Genomic DNA, 23,736 nt, shown 5'->3' with positions numbered 1-23,736 from the left:
CAATAAGATATTTGTACTTTTTAGTTTAGCTATAACTTCTTACTTGTTTCTTTTTTTTTTGGATCGGTCCATAATTGGTCATAGCTCCCACACAAGGTTCCCTCCTGAAAATCACTTAAACGCACATAACTCATTATAAAATTAACATATCCCTATAAAATTCGGTACAAGTATTGCTCTTATATACAGAAATATTACCATGAAGTTTTTTGGATCGGTCATAATTGGACATACATAAAAAATTTTCACGAACGGTCAATCTCTGGTCATAGCTCCCATACAGTGTTCCCTCCCGAAAATCCAAGAAAATGCACTTAACTCATAATCAAATATTGATATCCAAACATGTAGCAAAAATATTGCTCTTATATAAATAATAAATAAATTAACTATAAAATTGTTTTACGATCGGTTCATATTTGGTCACAGCTCTCATACTAGGTCCAGAAAATCAGAAAAAACGCACGTAACTCATAACCTAATATTGATCTACATACATTTAGTAAAAATATTGCTCTTATATACATAAATTTACTATAAAATTGTTTTACGATCGGTCCATATTTGGTCAAAGCTCTAATACTAGATCCATAAAATCACTTAGATTCACAATATTTATGATATATGATATATGATATACCAAATATAGCTATTGATACAAAATTTGGCACAAATATTAGTTTTGTATACAAAAATTCTATATCAAATTTTTTTCACGATTGGTTCATAACATATGTGTGGTCGGTCCCATACAAGGTTCCCTTCAGAAAATTACTTAAACACACATTACTTGTTACTAAAGCTACGTTCAGACCTATCAAACATTAGATGAAAAAGACGTAACCACTAATTTTTGTAAATGTATTTTTGTAATTGCAAATATTGTCGAAACAAATAATAAAGACGTTCTGAACTGAACTGACGTTCTGAAACTGATATAAATATTATTATTCCTTAAATATATTTAAGGTACGAAAACGTTATTTTACAATATACTGTGAGCGTCAAAAGAAAGTGTACACCAATTTCAGATATACTAATGTCTTTGTTAGTAGTGTTTATAAAAACCCGACCTTTGAAAAACTCGGTTTGTCCGTTAACCTAAAATTGGGCATTTCTAGAAAACTGGTTTGTCGGTTAACTGAGAACAAAAACAAACGGTTAACCGAAATGTACGGAAATCTATTAAAAATACATATATTTAGTAGGATGAGAATATTTTGTGAAATATTATGAATTGCTGAATAAGATATTTGCATTTTTTAGTTTAGCTATGTACAGTAATATATCATAAGAAAGCTATCTTATACAGATCTGAAGCTGCATTTGATTAGTTAGGTACATGGAGGAGGTATACATTGACCTTGAAATACATATATGGTACTATCAGTGTTGCCACAACAAAATTTTTTTTCTAACCAAAATTCGAATAAAAAATAACCAAATTAAGAAAAAAGTAAACAAAATTATTTTTATTTTTTTATGTTAAATTTCGTCGCTAAACTGGTATTATGAAGAAGTTATGAGCTTTAATGTAATTTTCTGTACGGGATCTTATATGAGACGTATGGTCAATTATGGACCAATTCTCATAAAATCTGACAAAGATATTTTAGTTCCTTTAAACTTTGATTACATTGAATTTTGTTGCTATATTGCAGTGCTCATAATGTACTGCAATAAAGTCATTTTCAGAGGTGACTTTTTATGAAGGATAGGGTCAATTATATTCCGATAAATTTTGACAAATACATTTCCAACAAAACTTTTTTATATTGAGTTTTATTGCTATAGATTATATTTTTAAGCAATATAGTAATTTTCTGAATAAGGCATAGTATAGGTGAAATCGTTGACCGATATTTCGCATTTTCTATACCAATCAAAAAAATATTTTGGCATCGTGTTTTCAACAATAAATATATGTCTCTTCGCAGATTCGTTAACAAATGCAATTAATATTTATTTTAAAAAATAACTGAGTTTTTAACGCGTTTTAGCGCAATTTAAAAATAAGCCTCATATGTCTTTTTGGAAAACAATTTTAAATTATAAAATTCTTCCCATTTTCTGTACAGATTTGAAGATTTCGTTCGAAATTTGGGTTTAAATTATAATACCATGTAGCGGATGTTAGCATTACATTCATAACTTCAGCATTATTTGTAAACGTAATCTATCTAAATTATCAGACAAATTGACCAAAATATAGAATTTAAGACGGTAAAATAAAAACTAGTATACAACATCATCTAGAAAATGTAAATAAAGAACTAAAAGTCATGATGATATAGTAGAAGTCAAAGGTCATGAGTATCAAATCTTTGCATATATCGCGATTATTGTTCGTCTTACGAGTTTAGATGTTATTACAACTTTTGTATACAATACAATTTCATTTTCTTTAGCTGTGTTACTTAAAACTATCAGTTGATTAATACTTTAAAGATATTGTGATTCTATTTTTGTATCAATTAGCAGAAAATGCTTTATTTATTCTTATTAAATCATTTATCTTCTTATTAAATCGAAAACTTCATGGTAACATTTCTGTATATAAGAGCAATACTTGTACCAAATTTTATAGGGATATCTTAATTTTATATTGAGTTATGTGCGTCTAAGTGATTTTCAGGAGGGAACCTTGTGTGGGAGCTATGACCAATTATTACAAATATCTTATTGACCAATTCATAATATTTCGCAAATCTCATCCAACTAAACATATGTATATTTAATAGATTTCCGTACATTTCGGTTAACTGGTTTTTTTTTTGGTATTGAAAATGGGCCATTTCGGTCCACTTTTCGGATAGCCCCCATACAAGTGGACCTCCTGAAAACAGCTTTAACGGGCATAACTGCTTTGAAAGGGCGATTATAGCGATGAAATCCGACATAGATAAGTTTCATATAAGCCAAAATATTTGTACCAAATTTTTTGAGGATCAGTATATAATTGACCCTACCCCCCATATAAGGTCCCCTTCAAAAAATGACTTCAACACTCATTACTGGCCCAAAAATGCGTGTATAGCGATATAGCGGTATAAGTAAGTTTCAATGTAAAATATATCAGTCAGTGTTAAAAATTAAAAAAGGACATGGTAGAATTACACTTGAACTCTCCTCTATATCCTACCAAAAACAAATCGATGGAGACTCGTTTAGTTTAGAAGTTTTTAACCAAAACATAATATAAATCAAGTTTTTTAAACTAAATTTTTATACAAAATAACATAAGAAATATATATTTATAAGTTTATATTAAAACTCAAGCAACTAAAAATGTAAGTGTGTGGTCTAAAGCGATAACTTTTAGACCGCTGTTGGTATTTAAATGAAATGTCAATTTAAATATGTATAAGGTGGGATATATACATACTATTAACAGTGAATTCTTCAAATGTAAAAATTGTTAAATGTTATACAGAACTATATCCACTGCTTGCAGTGTTTATATACTTCCTTTTGTTATTGAAATAAAAAATATATCGAAGGTTGTTTTATTAAAGATAAATTTTCTCAATGGGAAAATTTTAACTTTTATTTTAAATTTTCTCAATGAGAAAATTTTAACTTTTATTTTATTAGTATCTATTGGTATTAAACAATGGTATTTTTGAGTGCATGGGATAGTCCTTAATCCAAAAAACCGATGTTTTATAAAATCTTCTTCTTTATAATCATCTTCGGTAAGGTAGATAAAATTAAAATTTTTTAGGTTTTTTGACACCAGTCAAATAAAAGTAATAGTGTTGTAATTTGGTTTTCAAGAGGTCGTTGAAGGCTTGCTCTACGAGCCTCTCTTTTCACAGTGCCTCCAAGTCCATCACTAGGACTTTTGCCATGACTGGTTGTGAAAAAATACCACTTAGCTTCACATCCACAATCCTTATTGTGATAGCATAAATTTATGATTTTTTTTTTTAAACTGAGCTGCACACCCATCAGAGAAATATGTTACCATTTTTGGGTCGCAACTCACAAAACTTGGACAGACCAATTATTTTTTCTCCATGCCTTTCTTGAAATAGAGCGTAAATCTCTCTCAGATTTTTTAAGAGAAGTCTTTTATTTTTATTAATTTTGCATCCATTTTCCAAAACTGAAATAAAATCCTTTGACCCCGGCTTACAACGACTTACGTCATCACATTCGAAAAACTCTGTAACAAGACTTACAATTTCCTTAGAACTCCTTTTTCATTAACAAGTAATTTAGCTTTTTGTGCCATGAATTTTGTTACGGAAAATACAGCCATAATTTTTCGAATCGGCCAGCCCTTGGGCAAAATTGTAAGGAGTTGGATTTTTTTCGCTATTATTTTCAATAGTTTCGAATTTTGCTTTTAATTGGTCGAATATTTCCGATTCAGGACACTTATGTGAATTGGCAAGTGTCAAATTCGAAAAGAGAGCCTTTTTAATCGAAGTATTTAATTTATTACATAGTTTTTTCTTCTAGGAATGGCAATGATTCATTTAATTTAAACAACAAAACTTTTTCTGATGAAAAACGATCATTTGAATCATTTTCATTGCACTCAGACTCAACAATTTCTTCAGAATCATCCAAGGATTCAATTTTTTTATTTTGTTGATAAAGATATAATCTGCATGTGTGACATATTTTATCTTTTAATGAAATATTCTTATTCACGTCCCTCATCCATTTCTGAACGTTTCTTAAACCAGACATCTTAAAATGTTTCTTTTTTCGCAATGGGTTGCAGCATGTATATTTCTTTATTATATGTTGTTGTACTTATTTCCTTAATCATTTAAGTAAAATTGACAAATGTAAATTAAAATAAATAAATAAGAGAGCATAGTCGGGTATAGTCGACACTACAGCAGATAGAAGTCAAAAATTTACTTTTAAGACCTTGTTTTCAACACTATATTTTAATCGGATCTTAAAACGTACATCTTCAGAAAGATCGGATAATAATGATTTACATTTATTTACTTGTGTTTTAGAGATATGCGGTATTTACAATGTACCAAAAAAAATCGACATATCTATATTTAAATTTATTTACTAAGTTTTGTTGCCTATTTGCTTTAGTTTTTATATTATTTTGTATAAAAATTTAGTTTAAAAAACTTGATTTATATTATGTTTTGGTTAATAACTCCTAAACTAAACGAGTCTCCATCGATTTGTTTTTGGTAGGATATAGAGGAGAGTTCAACTGTCATTCTAACATGTCCTTTTTTAATTTTTAACACGGGGCTGACTGATATATATTTGCATTGAATTTTACACTTTGAAATTTGACCTTTAACCTTTTGGAAGTAAAATATTTTATTTACGCTACATTAAAGACAATATCTTAAGCTTTAAAATAAAATCAAAAATTATTCTGTACTTTAAGGAGTTTCAAAGTTATGAGTAATTATGTATATATACTTTTAGACAATTTTAACATATTTTTAAATTTTCAAAGCGCGATATTTTTGGACTGGAATGAGATTCCGACCAAAAAGACATGGATTTGAGGAACACTTTCAAACCATAATATGTATGGCAAATTTCATTAAAATCGGAGATGGTAAATCCGAAAATTGCTATTTTCTGTCTGTTTTGATATGGATTCTCCCATATCGGTTCCAAATTTGCTTATTGTCCAAAATAATAAGATTTTTATATTAAATATGGCTTAATTATTAGAATGAATACGAATTAAACAATTCGGATTCTACGAAACATACTATGTTCAAAATGGCCAAATTCAAACATATAACAATAATTTCTAAAAACCAACTCTTTTCAAAAGTTAAAAATTCAACATCTAATGCGTCATTTGGTCAGATCCAAAACCCGGGGTTTAATGTAGAAAAAAGTAGAAAAAAGAAAGAAGAAAATCCGGGGGGTTTGGGCCGATCCTAAAAATAATTGGTTAAAAGGTTTTGGTACGTAAGAAACTTACTTATACCGCTATATCGCTATACACGCATTTTTGGGCCAGTAATGAGTGTTAGTCATTTTTTGAAGGGGACCTTATATGGGGGGTAGGGTCAATTATATACTGATCCTCAAAAAATTTGGTACAAATATTTTGGCTTATATGATACTTATCTATGTCGGATTTCATCGCTATAATCGCACTTTCAAAGCAATTATGCCCATTAAAGCTGTTTTCAGGAGGTCCACTTGTATGGGGGCTATCCGAAAAAGTGGACCGAAATGGCCCATTTTCAATACCAAACAAACCCTAGAAATAGGGAATATTTATGCAAAATTTCAACTGTCTTACTTTTCTTGTGTGTTCAAAATCGTGATTTCAACAGACAGGCGGACAGACGGACGTACATGGCTAGATCGTCATAGAATTTAATAAGGACCCGGAATACTTTTATGGGTCTTTGACCAATATTTCGATGTGTTACAAATGGAATGACAAAATCAATATACCCCCATCTTTTTTGATGGTGGGTATAAAAATAGTAAATAATAATTAGTAGTAAATAATAATTGTCATAATTGTTTTTATTAAAAAAAAACTAAAGGTAAATATTAGAGTCCGACCGAACTCAAAATTTCGTTCGGTACCGAACACCGAACCCGAACTTTTTATGATTAAAAAGTAATAAATTTATAACATTTAAAACCAAAACTCATGTTTTCTCATTCTCATTCGGAAGATTTTTTGAAGAGGTCTTTAATTAGCAATTGGGCAATAATCAACTAATTCCGAATTCCAGAGAGTGATAAATTTCTAATAACAAACCATTGTAAGAGCACACAGAGAAAAAACATAGTTATGGTTAAAATTATGATTGTAGTCTAAACATATTGTCAATAATTTTAAAATATCATATTATGATTAAATACCGTCAAAATATTTCATTAAATATTGTTATACATGATCATATTATGATCCAACCCAGCAAAAAATAATTGATGTCATCTTAATCACATCTAAAAATGCGAATATATATTTTTCGCTTTTATTAACCAAATATTTCATTACAAATAAAAACCCAGTTAAAAGTGATGAAAGAGTCGTAAAAAAGATACTACAAATAACATATTCGAAGTACTTCAAACTTTGGTGAAAAACCAATGAAATTAACATAAGGATGTCATTGAACGAATTCGGTTTATTTGACATATTTGACATCCAAATATCGGATTTTATTTCATCTATGAATAAGATTAGATGTAGTTCATAGTTGTCAAAAATGAACAACATCCCTCCAATGAGACGCTAATGTAAAATTCATAGGTTTTTGAAAATTTTAAATTAACAAAAAACTAGTTTTAAAAAAAAATTCAGAAATTAAAAATTATGTATGTATGTATGTATGTATGTATGTATGTATGTATGTATGTATGTATGTATGTATGTATGTATGTATGTATGTATGTATACATACATACATATGTATGTATGTATGTATGTATGTATGTATGTATTATAATGAAACTTAGCGTTTCGCCGAGGCGTTGTTGATATTTTATTTTACCTCATTTTTATTTTTTGATTATTTTTTTCAGATCTTAGAACTGTGTCTTAAATATTTAACGTATGACCCTAACTATAATTATGAAGCAGATGATGTTGATTCGAATATAGCTATGGATACAGAAGAAGAAGAATATGTTGATAGTGAAGAGTATAGTGATGATGATGATATGAGTTGGAAAGTACGTCGAGCTGCAGCTAAATGTCTTGAATCAATAATCGCAACTCGTCATGATATGATTGAAGACTTTTATAAAGATCTTAGCCCAGCATTAATATCACGTTTCAAAGAGCGCGAGGAAAATGTCAAGTCTGATATATTCCATGCTTATGTTGCACTTCTTAAAAATTCACGTTCTGTTGACGAAATTTCTCATGACCCGGATTCAATGGAACAGATACCAGCGACTTTAGCACTTTTAATGGAACAAGTTCCACATATTATTAAAGCAACCCACCCTCTTATGAGAGAAAAATCTATGAAGACCCGACAGGATTGTTTCTTATTATTAAGAGAATTGCTAATCGCTATGCCAGGCGCTTTGGGACCACATCTCGATAACATAGTTCCAGGAATTAGCTTCTCTTTAAGTGACAAGAACTCTACAAGTAATATGAAAATAGAAGCTCTAGGGTTTTTATGTTCGTTGTTGCAAGGTCATCAATCACATGTGTTCCACCCCCATATATCAGTTTTGGTACCACTAGTGGTAACGGCAGTTTTTGATCCTTTTTACAAAATAGCTACTGAGGGCTTAATTGTGCTTCAACAATTGGTTAAAGTTATTCGTCCTTTGGACGGTAACGCTGCCAATATTAGTACTATCGATGTAACGCCATTTGCAGCAGAAGTGTATTCAGCCACTCTACAAAAACTTAAAGCTACCGACGCTGATCAAGAAGTAAAAGAAAGGGCAATTGCTTGTATGGGTCAAATTATTGCTAACATGGGAGATTTACTCCAAGCGGAATTGACCACATGTTTGCCAATATTTTTGGAAAGGTTGAGAAACGAAGTAACTAGATTAAGTTGTGTTAAAGCACTTACTATGATTGCAGCATCACCTTTAAGAATTAATCTAACATCGATTTTGAATGATGTAATGCCCGCTTTAGGAACGTTTTTACGAAAAAATCAACGAGCTCTAAAGCTACATTCCTTGGACTTGCTCAACAAACTTGCTGATAATTATGATCTTGATATATTTGGACCTCCATTACTACAAACGGCTATTGCAGAAATACAACCTCTTATCTCTGACTCCGATCTACACGTAGCTCAGTATGCATTAATTCTATTAACAACTACAGCACGCAAGCATCCAAAGGCTTTGGTGGGAATTCATGATCAATTTTTACCACCGGTTCTCCAGTTATTGCGTTCTCCTCTTTTACAGGTAAATTTAAATTCTTTTACTTAACAAAAAAAGTGGGAATGTGTTGATGAATATAGTAATTGGCTAATTTACACCTTATTAAAAAAACTTGATATTTTGAAATCATTTAGCCATATTAAATTAATGCACAATAGTCTTCGTTTAGAGAGTGAAGTAATTTTTATTTATTTATAAAAAGAGTTACCATGTACATGTTATAAAAATAAGTACTAAATAACAGATTTGGGCATTGTTTTACATATACAACAATTATATTTGTAATTATCAAAATAATAACAACATTGTAATTTTTATTTAAGTACTAAAAACTACTTTATAACAAACTCATATTTTTAAATTTATTTTAAGAATTGTAATTAAATCTGAAAAGGAAGTATAAAGTAGTTTTATTACTTAAATAAAAATTACAATGTTGTTATTATTTTGATAATTACAAATACAATTGATAATACAATTTACAACTTTAATTTTTTTTGGTTCTTTGACAATTCTGCCTCTCTTTGCAACATACATATTTTTATTATTTTCTTGAACATTAAAGGGAATTTCAATATTTGCTTCATTTGGAATTTCAGTATATTCCTCATTAGGCATTTTCACATTTTCATCATTATTAAGAATTTTATCTTCAATTTCGGTTGTTTTAGTTTCATTAGGATTTTCAATTGATTTGTTGTCTAAAGTTGTTCTTATGTGTTCTTGATTTCTCTTATAAAAAGTTTTATTGTTGTCTTGTATTAAAAATGATTTTGATTCTTTGCAATTATCGATTATCCGTCCTGAAAAATAGACAGCTTGAAGGTTTTTTTTTAAACATCAACTTATCACCTTTTTCAATGGGTCTAACTTTTTTCCTTGCATTTGTATTGTAATTATTGCAATACTTTTGAATGTTTGCATTTAATTCCTTTTTGGAATTATAGACATATTTGGTAGTCCGAAATACCCAACAAAATGGATCAGGATCCCTCTTTTATGAACCGATCAATGTAACAAAGGAAGTAGGAATTTCCAAAGTCAATTAATTCCAATAATTACCCCGACAAATAGTAGCGCAGCATTATCAATATATCCTGTTGAGATGGCAACAGCACCGAAGAACTTCCTCGAAGCGTAAAAAGGCATACTAAATCAGTACTAATCTCCAATATATGGAGACTTTCCCGATCTTTCACCAATTTTAGCATCAGTTCCATTCCCATGATCATAAAGATCGATCTACGGGATGACAGGCAACCATTGACTACTGACCTGACAATTCCCCAGCATATACTGGCGTCCCACTACACGAACGGTAAGAGATACCGATCGGGTTTGGGAATCCAGCATATGCTGCTTTGTACACAGACCTGTTCGAAGAGAGATTTATTCAACCCATTAGGTATAAGATATATCAGTCCTTAAACCTACATTCTCTCCCCGCGATTTTGGGTATTATTATTCCTTATGAGATGTACGATAATGCAGTAATGCCATATAAGGGTCCGATTTACTTTCATAAGAATTCAATAATAATTTTTTAATAGTTTGAATCGACCGCTTCGCCAAGCCATTGGATCTAGGTAAATATGGACTGACGTTTTCAGGTCTATTCCCCAATCTTGACAGAATGCTCTAAAATCTTTAGAATTAAATGGAGGCCCATTATACGTTACCAAAATATGCGGAATACCATGTCTAGAAAAAATAGATTAAGCTTGAATATAGGTTGTGAGCTGTTATAACAAGAGCTCAATGATTCCAATTCAATATATTTGGAATAATAATCGACTACAACTAAATACATATTTTTGTTAAATTCAAAAAGATCACACCCTAATTTCAACCAATCAGATTTTGGATTTGAGTTCTGATGTCGCATACAAATCTCACAATCTGTGACAATATTCTCAATGTCGTTATAAATATTCGGTCAATAAATTGACTGACGGGATAAATTTTTGCATCGCTGCATACCTAAATGACCCTCATGTATTTTACTCAAAATAGATTTCCGCAAACCTCTTGGTATTAGATTTGATGGTCTTTTAACAACACGCCGTTTAAAGTAGAAATTTTATATTTCATTTTAAAATAAGGCACAACATCCTGATCAACATTTTTCTTGTTCATTGGCCATCCATTTCCAGATAATTAAATAATTCCCTAAAAGTTTCATCGTTATTAGAATGTTCCCTTACATCACTTATATTTGCAAATGGGGTTTGCAAGTATGAAGCTATGAAGTTGCAGTGTAGTGGAATCTCATTGTCCATTTCCGTAAAAGTTGTCCCCCTTAGTGGAGCTCTGGACAAAGTATCAGCTATATTCAAATTTTTACCCGGTTGAAAACCACTAAAAGATCATAGCACTGCAAGCGCAGCATAAGCCTTTGTAACCTGTCCGGAATTTTATAAAGAGGTTTGTCAAATAAATTAACAAGAGGCTTGTTATCGGTTTCTACTATTACTTTTCAACCGTAAACAAATTGATGAAATTTATTTACGGTAGGGAAAATAGTTCTTTTTCTATTTGTGAATATTTTTGTTAGGCTTCCGTTAGTGCTACTGATGAATATGCAATAGGGTGTTTGTCAATGAGCTTTGGGATCAAAATAGTTTAGAACAGGCGATTTAGTAATTTTATGTTTAATATTCTCAAATTCCTCCTCGTGTTTAGATTACCAATGCCACTGAATTTCCTTCTTTAAAAGCTCCCTCAAAAGTTTATTCTTTAACGAAAAGTTTTCCATAAAAGAACCGAGATAGGTAATCACACCTAAGAAACATTGTAATTCCCTAACATTACCATGTCTAGGTATATTAATAATCGACTTAATCTTCTCCCCATCGGGTTATATACCAGTTTTATCAAAAATGTGTCCTAAAAACTTTATTTCATGAATGAATGAATTAAAAATGAATAATCAAACCTGAAATATCTCCAAATAATTTTACCATCTCTGCGTGAAATATTTCTGGTGCTGCGTTAATACCAATAGGTAACCTCAAAAAACGATATCGACCAAAAGTCGTATTGAAAGTGCACAATTTTAAAGATTTCTCATTTAGTGAAATCATCCAAAAGCCACTATTGGTATCTAGCGAAGCAAAATAATTAGACCCATGTAGTTGAGACTTACAGTTCTCAATATTAGGAAAAGGATAGTGAGGACGTAAGATGGCTTTGTTTAGATTCCGAGGATCTAAACAAATTCTTAGATTCCCGTTTGGTTTTGATACGATAACTATAGAACTCACCCACACTGTTGATTTACTGATTCAATTCAATTTTCAATTTATCAAGTAATTTAAATCGTATTTGCGTGGTGGATCCACAACAGGGGGAACGTTTTCACGTATTTTCAAATTACATTTATTTTGCAAAAGGCCAATACCATTAAATACATTAGAATAATTTTCAAGTAATTTATTCATAGTTATTACATTTATATTTTTAACTAGTTTTAATTTAATAGCAGAGTCAAGACCAATAATATTTTTACAATTAATGTTAACAACATAAAATTTAATATTATAACATTGGTTTTCATAACCTACTGTAAAATTAACAGTACCTAGAACTTTTAACTGTTCACCACTGAATGTAAATATTTTAATATTGATCTCACTCAACAAATGTTTTACATTTAACATTCTCATTGTTTCAAATGATATTATATTGGCCTGTGCCCCTGTGTCCACTTGACATACAATTTTATTGTTGTTTATCATTACCTCAATGTTCCATTTAGCAGCAGTTGTTGTTTTTTAGAAAGCGCTAATAAAGTTTTCTTCTTCTTTTTTATCAATTTCGTTTTCATTTTCATCAGGACCTACATATTTAATGTATTTCTTCTTTAAAAAGCACATTTTCTCAAAAGCACATTTTCAATGCAGGACATTTATTACAATGATTTTGGCCACACTTGTACTTGTCTGCTTCACTTTGTAATTATCCCTTTTAATATAATTAATAAAAGGCTCGCTATCATCTATTTGTTGCAGCGTATTTGTATTTTCCCTCGCTTTTCCTATTTTTTTGCTTTTTCAAGAGTTATACCACCTTCCGACAGCAGCCTTTCCCTTACAATGTTTATTTTGGCAGACAAACCGCAAGTAAACACATCTCTTACCAAGCTTTCACGAAGGGAACCAAATTCACAGCTCAAACTTAAGTTTTTTAATAGAGTCACATACTCTTCAACTGTCTGATATTTTATTGAATCCACATCTTCATTAAAATAATGGAAAATATCCAACGCTCCACTACCAAGGTGGTGGGTTAAAAGAGCAACTTTACGTTGGTTCTAAGCATCTTCCAAATTAGATGCCCTGACAAAAATTTTGAATGGTGTATGCCACATTTTCCATTCACGGGACACATTTTCCATTCATTTATTTGTGTTGCTTCATTTTTTGTCGCCATTTTATTTTTGTTATAAGATGTTCTTTTTTAATTTCTTTTCAAGAACGATTTAGACAATATTTTTAATTTATTGTTCTATTAAAATACGCTTTGTCCAATTATGTATTTTTATTTGCTGTTTATTATAACTTTTTTAATATTTTCTTCATCAATTCTTTAATTTAGACGCGAAACACTTTTGACACCATGTAATGTCTTTTAGAGAGTGAAGTAATTTTTATTTATTCATGTACATGTTTTATAAAAAAGTACTAAATAATAGATTTGGGCATTGTTTTACATATTGCAACTATGTTGGAAGATTCTAACGAGCTAACGGTGCTTAAAAATTGTTTGCCACCAAATTTTGGCTTGTAGCGTTTGACATTATAAATCTCTTTTGATTTGTCTGCGACACAAGCACCACGTGCATATTACATTTAAAAACCATCTACTTCTACTAGGTAATATTTTGATTTAAACAAAAAAAGATCTTCATCTCTAATAAATTTGAAATATTCTCTGTTTTATTTTTATATGTATGTGTATTCAACGTCTGTCCATATCTACAGTTGTTTTATGGGAACAATGTGTTAAGAACAAAACTGTTTTGTCCACATGGAAATATTTCGGTGACTTTCTGTCATAAAGAATTCAGACATTGCAATGCCTTCATGATCTTAAAGATACGAACTCGACTGCCATCTCTTCTGTTCTTTCTAATAGTTCTCATTCTACTTAACTTCCATACATCTTATGCCCTAATTAGTCTCACTATCTGCAAAATTGTCGTCGATATAAAAATCTTTTAGTATCTGAAAGAATTTCTATTGTGAATGATTATAACTGCTGTACTAATTGCCTTTCGAGGACACAATCAATAATAACTTTTTTATTTGCAATAGACATCATTCTATGCTTCATCTGCAGCATACATATACATAATTCCATAGTTGAATGACCTGCAATGGTAAACATTAATTCGACGTCAATCCATGGTTCAGTGCAAATACACAAAAAGAATAAAACACAAAGGATAATTAGTTTTAATTAAAAGTAGAAGATTTGTCTTCCTTTATTTCAGAGTTGGAGGTAGTGCATTAAATATTTAGTGCACTAAAGTTTCCACTAAATCCCACTATATTGATGAAATTTTGATTTTCCACTCTTTTTATCACTATAGTGGTAGTGAAACATATTTTAACTACTATTAAACAAATTGTGGCAGTGAAACAGATTTTAACTACCACTAAAAAAATAGTGGTAGTGAAAATTTTTACACTACCACTAACCATTAGTGATAGTGAAAATTTTGCACTACAATAAAATAGTGCAAATGTTTAACAGTCACTACATGAATGATTTAATATGCGCTAAAGCCTCAAAAAAAAGTGTTTATAAAAATATTTCAAACAAAATAAAAATACAATGTTCAAAATATTTATATTTTATTATTTTTATTGTATTAAAGAAAAGTATATGTACCAATATGTATTTAATTTAAATTGTTATATTAATATATTGATGACATTTCCGTATTTTTTTGTATTACTATTTCCTTTTGTGTTTTAAGTTTGTTACTACTTACTTTAATATTAGTATTAATTAATTAATGTAATAGAGTGTAAATTAATTCAATATAATGAGTTCCTTTAACATTAGTGAATATATTTTTCCACTATCCTATTAGTGGAGAAAACCACTAAATATCTAAGTGTAAATCATTAGGATTTACACATAGAGAAAAAAATACCGCAAATAATCGATTTGTACTAAATCGGGTTCAGAATGTTCTTTCATATCTGAACGTTTGCGAAAAACATTAAAACTTCCGACTCATTCTGCGAATTCTTATGAAATTAGTTCAGATTTATATTCTTCAATAAAACTATCAGCTAACGCATTTATTTGATCAGAAATAACAGGAAATTTGCTTTCGACTTCTGTAAGTGTCGATATTGAAAAATTATTGCCATATCTTTGCTTGATAGATTCTAATCTAATTACTAGTAGGACTGTAGATATTCTTATCGGAGCAGATTTATATCCGCTCATTATTTTACCGGAAATACAACAAAACGTATTAGGGTAATTATTAGCACAGACAACTAGGGACTTTATAACATATATCTACAATTTAACGTATTCTACGTAGTCTAAAACTTTTTAATAGAGCCCGACCGAACTCAAAATTTTGTTCGGTACCGAACACCGAACCCGAACTTCAGTAAATTTGAAAGTCCGCCCGAACCCGAACTTTGTTCGGTTTTCAAAGTTCGGTGACACCGAACGTTTTTCTTAAATAAAAAACGCATTTATGATTAAAAAGTAATAAATTTATAACATTTAAAACCAAAATATGAACATCCGAAAGATTTTTTGAAAAGGGTCTTTAATTAGCAATTGGGCCAATTATCAACTAATTCCGAATCCCAGAGAGTGATAAATTTATAATAACAAACTATTTTTGTGAAATGTATATATCTTAATACCTTTATTTTTGGTTTTTAAACGATTCATTGACAATGATATAATTCTCTGTAAGAGCACGATATATATATATATTATATATATATATATATATATATATATATATAATATATATATATATATATATATATATATATATATATATATATATATATATATATATATATATATATATAATATATATATATATATATATATATAATTTATATATATATATATATATTATTATATAATATATTTATATATATATATATATATATATATATATATATATATATATATATATATATATATATATATTATAATAATATATATATATATATATATATATATATATATTATATATATATAATATATATATATATATATATATATATATATATATATATATATTATATATATATATTATATATATATATATATATATATATATATATATATAATATATATATATATATATATATATATATTATATATATATATTTATATATATATATATATATATATATATATATATATATATATAAATACATCCTGGCTGTACAATAATTTCCGATTTCATAGGTACAAAACGCCTTTTTAACTGTTCATTTTTTCGGCTGATTTGAAAAACAGTTAACCAGAATTATTTAAAAATGCATTCCTGTCAAACTGTATATTATTTGTAATCGAATTTTAATATTTGCATCCCAATTCAGATCAGTAATGTATTTTAAGCTGTTTTAAATTCTGTTAAATGTATATATTCCCATATAAAATATTAAAAAAATCAACAAAAATAAATAGATGTAATGCATGTCCCAACAAATTTTTTGCTTAAAAAGCTTAAAATAATCGATTTAGGCACTTTTAAAACTTTTTCAACAGTTTCAATAATGCATTCAAACAGTGCGTTCCTTTAAAAAATGCACTATCTTAAATTTTTTAATATAAAAATCGATAATAACAGAGTGGGTCTAAATTAACCCATTTACGGTCGCTGTGCCAATTTGGGAACACTTAGTTTTCAAGGCTGTATTAAAAAACGGTTCACCCTGGCTTATTTATTTTTGCATTATTGAGCACTTGAAAGTGCTCTGAATTAATATTTCATCAAACTATTTTACTGCATTTATTGTTTTTGTTGTAATAATCTATTAAACTTCAGTGGCCACATATATACTAAAAACAAGTTATAAACTAAATATGTTATAATTTTTTAAACAAAGTTTTCCAGTTATTTATTTGAAGCAAATGGTCTAAAAATAATGTGATAACATAGTAATGGCCGTGTCTGCCATTTAAATCTGTTTATAGTTTTTGTGACAGCTCTAAACCGGTAAAAAACGCGAGCTACATAAAAGCGAAAATCCCCTCTAATGTCCAGATTATTAATATTTTTTAACATTTTTTTACGTTTCTGTCTTTTTGCATTGTTGAAAATAAATATACATTGATGTTTAAAAATTTTTACTTGTACCTTTTGAGTAATGTAAATGGGTTAACAACGATATAAACTCTCAAAGATATAAGCTTTCAAAGTTTTATACCTTTTTGATTTTTTGTAGCTTTCGAACAAATTAAAATCGCTTAAAAATCGCTTTTTTTAAATTTTTAAGAATTTAACATTGATATATGTTATGTGTCTAATAGAGTATGTGTTAACAAAAAATTAAAGAATTCTGAAGACTATCGGTCAATTCTTAATAGATTTTTCATGAAATTCATGATATACATTTGTATATCAATAAAAACAAAAATCAATCAAAAAGCAATTCCGTGCAATAAAATACAAAAGCTCTTTTTACATTTTCAAATCGATGTAACATATTCTACATCCACTAAATTTGTTATATAAAAATATATATATCAACATTATTAAGTGATTTCTATTGAAACTGAAATTTTGTTATAGTTTAAACCATAGAAATAAATAGAAGTGTTACTGAGACTAAGTTTCAATAAGTTATATAGTAGTTTTTCTTCTAGAAGTTTATATTAAGCTTTAATCCAAGAATTTACACAGTCCCTGCTGCAGCATAAACATTGTTAAAAGTTGTGTTTTTGCCACAAAATTATTAAAAACATTTTTAGAAAAAAAACGAAATTTTCAATTGTTTTTATTTTTTATACCCTACACCACTTTGGGGGTTGGTATATTGGGTTTGTGATGATGTTTGTAACGCTCAATAACATTAATCCTATACCCACCTTAAAGTATACCAATTGGCTCAAAATCATTTTCTGATTCGATTTAGCAGCATGTCGCAATTTTGGAGATAATTTAATGAAATTTAGCAAATGATAATTTATGGTACCGTAGACGAAGCCTATTGAAAATGCCCCTATACAACTGAACCCTCGAATAGGGCTTGTAAACCTTGTAATTAAAACTACAGGTCGAAATTTTGAAGATCATTCAATGAACGTAATCTTCTATGATACCATAGAAGAAGCCTATTATAAATGGTTAACATCGGTTAATTTTTTTCACCTAGCCCCCATACAACTGAACCCTCCGAATAGGCCTTTTATGTTCATAATTATGTTAATATACTCATATCTAGACAAAAGGCTGCAAAACCAAGTTTTATACTAGACTTGATGACCCTCACGAATTCTATAATTATAGGGCCTTATATGACCCTAGCTCCTATGCAAAGCCCCCCATCAAAATTTCACTTAAATGTCCACAATTTTATTCAACAATTAACGGCTTAAGTATATCTGAGGTAAGGTACAATTGAAATCAAATGCTTTATTATGACAACTATATCACATTTTATTTTTGTAAAAGATGTAGGGTATTATATGGACGGCCTCGTCCGACTATAATTTCTTGTTTAATATTATTTTCAAGTGTCAATAATGGTCCAAACCAGCAAACACAACGAGCTTATTTCAAATTTAGAATAATTTTAAATGAAGATATTTCTTGCATTGGTCAACTGAAATTACAAATTGAAACCATTATTTCATAAAATAACAAAATTTAATATCAAACAAAAATATTAAAACTTTTTAAACGATGTAGTTTGTGCTTGTTGGGTTATATATTTTTCAACTAATACATTCTCACAACTTAGGTTTTTGACAGCAGACTTAGGTTCTGTCATTCTCAGTTTCATTTCTATGTATACCTATTCTATGGTTTCAACCTTAATAAAGTGATTTTAAATATTGTTTCATATCAAAATAACAAATTAAATTCTAAAATATTTCTTAAATATTTTACATTTAAGTAAATAAGTTTAAAAGAAATTTTCAAATTATTACTATTACATTTATTTAAAACTTGCTAATACCCGGTGTGTTTCTCTACCCCAATCGAAGGTTCCATTCCAATTATTTATTGCTCGATACAAATATGTAAATGTTAATAAGAATATACAAATTTTTTGAAATTTTCTCGAATTAAAACAACAAAATATACTTTTAATTTTGTTCCTGTTTTGGATACTTAGATATGCTTGTTATAGTTTTATTCCTTTCAATCTTGCCAATGTCATGTCAAATTATTTTTTAATTTTTCCACACTAACCAAAAACGATACCGGCGATACCGACCATATTAGAGACGTAATTTTCCCCAATTTTACTGATTTTTTCAAACGTTAATTAAGATATTAATGTAATCGAAGAAAAATTTAATAGTTTCCCAGATATGGGAGGTGCCAATCCGGCCATTGGAAGTTCGACAAAATATTTCATGTAAAATTTTATGATTCTAGCTCTAATAATTTCTAATAAATTCATATGGGGGTTCCAGGAGGACCCTAAATGTTATATTTTCTCAGATATACTAATTTAATATTTAATATGGGGATTGGAATATGCCACGTCCATTCCGCCCATTTTCTCCACAAATATTCTAATGGATATCAAAGTTGTCCATATAAGTACTCTAGCTGTTGCAGTTTTTGGCATATGCGACTTTTAATACTTATTTTGTAATTTACTTGAAACTTCAAAGTAAAAAGTAGCCTATAACCTCTTCCCGACATACAGGAATACACTGTGAAAATTTCAAGAAAAACGGTTCAGCCGATTAGAAATCTATACAAAAACACAATCATTTTTATATATATTTCAAAAATAAAACTTTCCACGACTGTGTTGTGAATATGAGAGTACAAAATGTTCTCTTCTCTAAGCAAAGACTGACCAATCATATTTGTCGCCGCACTTGTTGAATGACTACAGTTCGTATTTAATTATTGTGCCAATTATAAGTAAAGAATTACGTAGTCGCAAAGTTTTGAAACCAAATTTATATAATTTTACAAAATTTGCAATTTTTTTGATAGAATATTTGCTGTTATGCTAAATGTATAAATGAGTGAAAGTAGGCATTATAAGTACGCGTTGTTTGATGAATATCTCCAAAATGTGCTCTAGAATGTATCACTGTGGAAGAAGCTTAAATATTGGAAAAACAAACATGAAAGTTGAAAAAAAGCTGTTCCTCGAAGCTCACTAAAAGCGTTACATCAATACACCTAAAATATCGTGTGTTGAAATATGCTGAAATCATAAAGTCGCGATAAACTATTAGCATGCCAAGATGTTAGAGCGAATACAAATAAATTTCAACATTACGGAAATCACATTTATTTGGGTAGTACTGTGTGAATTTTATTTAACATGTTTACATTTATTCAATAAAGCTAACACTAAGAACTATCCTATCCATTCTAAGTATGGGGAAAACAACGTATACCACTATAAAACTATTACATGCTAAATTCTTGTTTTTCTATCTCATATTTTAAATACTTTATGAATAAAATACAGTAAGCGTATTTGGATCTGGATAGTTATTCTTGATTTGGGTTCTAAATATACACTCAAACCTCGTTTTATGCGTATTTATTTTAGTGCTGTTTAAAAATTCTAAAATTTTTCTTTGCAAAAATATTTTTGAAAAAAATTTTGGCCCACATACATCGAAAAAAATTTCTCAACAATGTACTACTACTGATTTTTTACCAATTCCGCTTCGGATATATAAAGTATTGTTCATGTTAATCGCATAAAACTAGGTTTGAGTGTATATAAGTCTATGTATTAGTAGAAAAAAATTTTTGTGGACCTTAGGTGACAATAACCAACTCTATTTGTAAATATCTAAATTAAGTATTTTTCCTGTACCACACGACAGTGCAATATATATTGGTTTCAAGCTACCTAAGGTGTATTTAGATGTTAAATTCTAAAGATAGTGTTCTTCTAAGTTCATATATAGTTCGTATTTGAAATGGTTTTTCTGATAATTCTTTGGATTATTTCTTTAATTACTTTATTTTATATTTTATAATGATATTAATAAACATTAAATAATTATATTTCATTGATTTACATTTGTTTTAAGAATTAAACTAATTTTGGAACAAGTCGGTTTTAGTGACATTTCTGAAAAAAAAAACCTAATATAGCGTTTGCAGACGATAAAAGATATACATTTTTTTTGTCGGCCACGCCTAATTTCGAGTGGGCGGAGCTCCAAAGTTTAATACATTTTTGTGTATATCTCGAAAACTGTTTTGTTTACAATAAAAATTTATACATAAAATTAAAGGACCGACTTTGGGTTTTTTTCCGGAAAAAATATATGTCTATATAATTCTATTATAAATTTCTATATGTTAATAGTCAATGACTTAAGCTTTTATTTAAGGTATAAACCATTACTGTATCTAATCAAATGAAAGAGATATTTGATTTTAAAAACCATTTATTTTATAATTTTGTTTTATATTTTTTTGTTATAGTAAAAAGTAACGGTAAACCGTACTTTTTATATAAATGTCAAACTAAATATTAAAATATGTTTTTTGTTTACACGGCTTTCTTAGCTAAGTAAAGATTTCATAAATAGCCGGCCTACGGCCGGGCGCAAGGTTTATCTCCTATATGGTATTTCGAACACCATCTTCGCTTAATAAAGATTTCTAGGACGGCTTTGCTTAATAAATATTTCCTAAATAGCCGACCTACGGCAGGGCTCAAAGATTTTCTCCTCTAAGTCTTCTGTAGTAAATGAAAAATTTATTTTTTATTTTATTTTTTTATTTTTATATTTTTATTACTTTTCATCAGAATTTGCTTGTCAATAAAGTATATTACATCTTTAGAATTTCAGTTAATTTTGTTGAGTTGTTTTCAATTTATTACTTTTTACAATTTTTTATTTTATGGTTAAAAAAAGCGTTTACTTATACAGCACTAGCACATCCTTTTTTGCACATGACTATAAAATAAATCAAATTTGCATCATTTTGCTACTAAAAATTGCAGTCATATATTGTCGTATTAATATAAAAAATGCAACTCGTGTTTGCAATTTCTAGTAGCAGGTACACATAATTGCAGGCTAACACAAATATTTTTGTGCTTTAGCAGGGCACAATTAAATTTGTTAATATGGCTAGTATTGATGTTATTTTTGTTTGCGTTGAGTTTTTCCTAGCAGCAATGTAACTTAATTTTGCTACTGCCAGGTATGTATGTAAGTACACTGAAAGTTTAAAAGTATTTTATAGAGTGTTTAAAAAAAGATTTTTTATATTAACAAAGAAAGTTGCGTTAAAAATAATAGGGGTAACAATTTCAAAAATTTAAATTAATTTTTTTAGTGAAAGATTTATATTTTTAATTGTTTTTATAATTAATCTCTTTTATTCGTTCTCAAATTTTAATTTATTTTTTTAAGTAACAAAAAGTCAAAATCGACTTTTTGATTGATTATGATGCACCGTATCAAAATACAGGTTTCTGCTAAGTTTTATACTCCTACAATTAAAATCAACGTCCCTATCAACGATATTCTTAAAGATTATGTTCTAAAATTATATTAAATTTTGTCGGATATACTGCTTTTTACCATACTATAACAATCCGATCCAAGGTTTTATGTAGGAAGGACATAAAGCTTATCGGTCGATAAGACTTAGGTGTCGCTTAGGTATAAATATTATATAAATATTACCCTTTCATCCTGCGATTTAATGAGGTTATATGTGTATTTCAAGCATGCAGTAAATATCTGAGACAGATGTACTGAAACCAGTCCCGCCTCCATCAGTAAGTGTGCAGGAAAATGCCATCCGGCCCTGCAGGGTGCAAAGCTCTTGATTGCCCTTTTAAACGTATCAGATGTAATTACAATTTTCGTGTTAGCCTCCCCTTCCTCCAATATCGGTTTATCTATGTTATTCGATAAACCGAGTGATAAATCGGAGTTCATTAGGAGTTTCATTGTCTCCTCCATATCCTCCAGCCTCCTGCCCGTGTCATCGACCATAGATTCCGGTAAAGAACCGAACACTGTCCAATTAGTTTTATACTTATTCCGAAACCGTAGTATTTTTAATCTTATGTACCGATGGTCAGAAAAGGAGTGCTCGTCCGAAAGTCTTCAATACTGAATTTCGTTTATAAGCTCTTAAGGTATCTCTATTACATTAGTTCGATATGATCAAGTCTTTAGTATTAAGGAAATCCATGAGGGCTTGTCCACTGCGATTGGTGTTTGTACTACCCCAAGCTAAATGGTGGGAGTTGGCATCACAACGTATTACAATTTTCTTATTTTTCCTTTGTGCCTCTTCGACCAGTTTCATTAACTCTGACGTTGGTGGTCGTGTTGGAGAATCGAAAGGCAAGTAAAAAATGCAAGGTATATGTTGCCACGACCTTGTTTCAGCAACGTTGCGTCTGATGTGGATAATCCTGGTGAGAGGAGAAAACATAAGTTCTTGTGACATAAGATATGTACATGTTCTCGGTTGAGACCCTGTATCAGCGTAGAAAAGTTTTAATATTACGTGATTTAATCCAGAAACCTTGTTGCGAATCGTCCAAGGTACCTGGATTGGATGGATGTGTAAAATTTAAATGTGTGCCTAAAATTAGTTTAGTTTAATAGGGTTGCCAGTTTCCGATTCGCAAAAAGCTGGACATTTGGTTTTAAACAAAGTAAATTTATAAAGTAGCATCACTTGAACAGCTG

At 29.2% G+C, this 23,736-nt stretch overlaps 1 protein-coding gene across 1 annotated transcript in view; it reads left to right on the top strand.

Moving 5' to 3' along the window:
• The window catches only part of LOC111683714 (cullin-associated NEDD8-dissociated protein 1), a 55,423-nt gene that overhangs the window by 15,091 nt on the left and 16,596 nt on the right, over nt 1-23,736 (top strand). Inside the window, exon 4 of the mRNA XM_046950238.1 lies at nt 7,507-8,871. Coding sequence (XP_046806194.1) covers nt 7,507-8,871 — 1,365 coding nt within the window. The remainder of the gene's footprint in view (nt 1-7,506; nt 8,872-23,736) is intronic.

Source organism: Lucilia cuprina, chromosome 2, assembly GCF_022045245.1.
Source record: "Lucilia cuprina isolate Lc7/37 chromosome 2, ASM2204524v1, whole genome shotgun sequence".
Classification (NCBI taxonomy): Eukaryota; Metazoa; Arthropoda; class Insecta; order Diptera; family Calliphoridae; genus Lucilia; species Lucilia cuprina.
The sequence above is the reverse complement of the archived record's forward strand: the minus strand, read 5'-3'. Positions and strand labels throughout refer to the sequence as shown.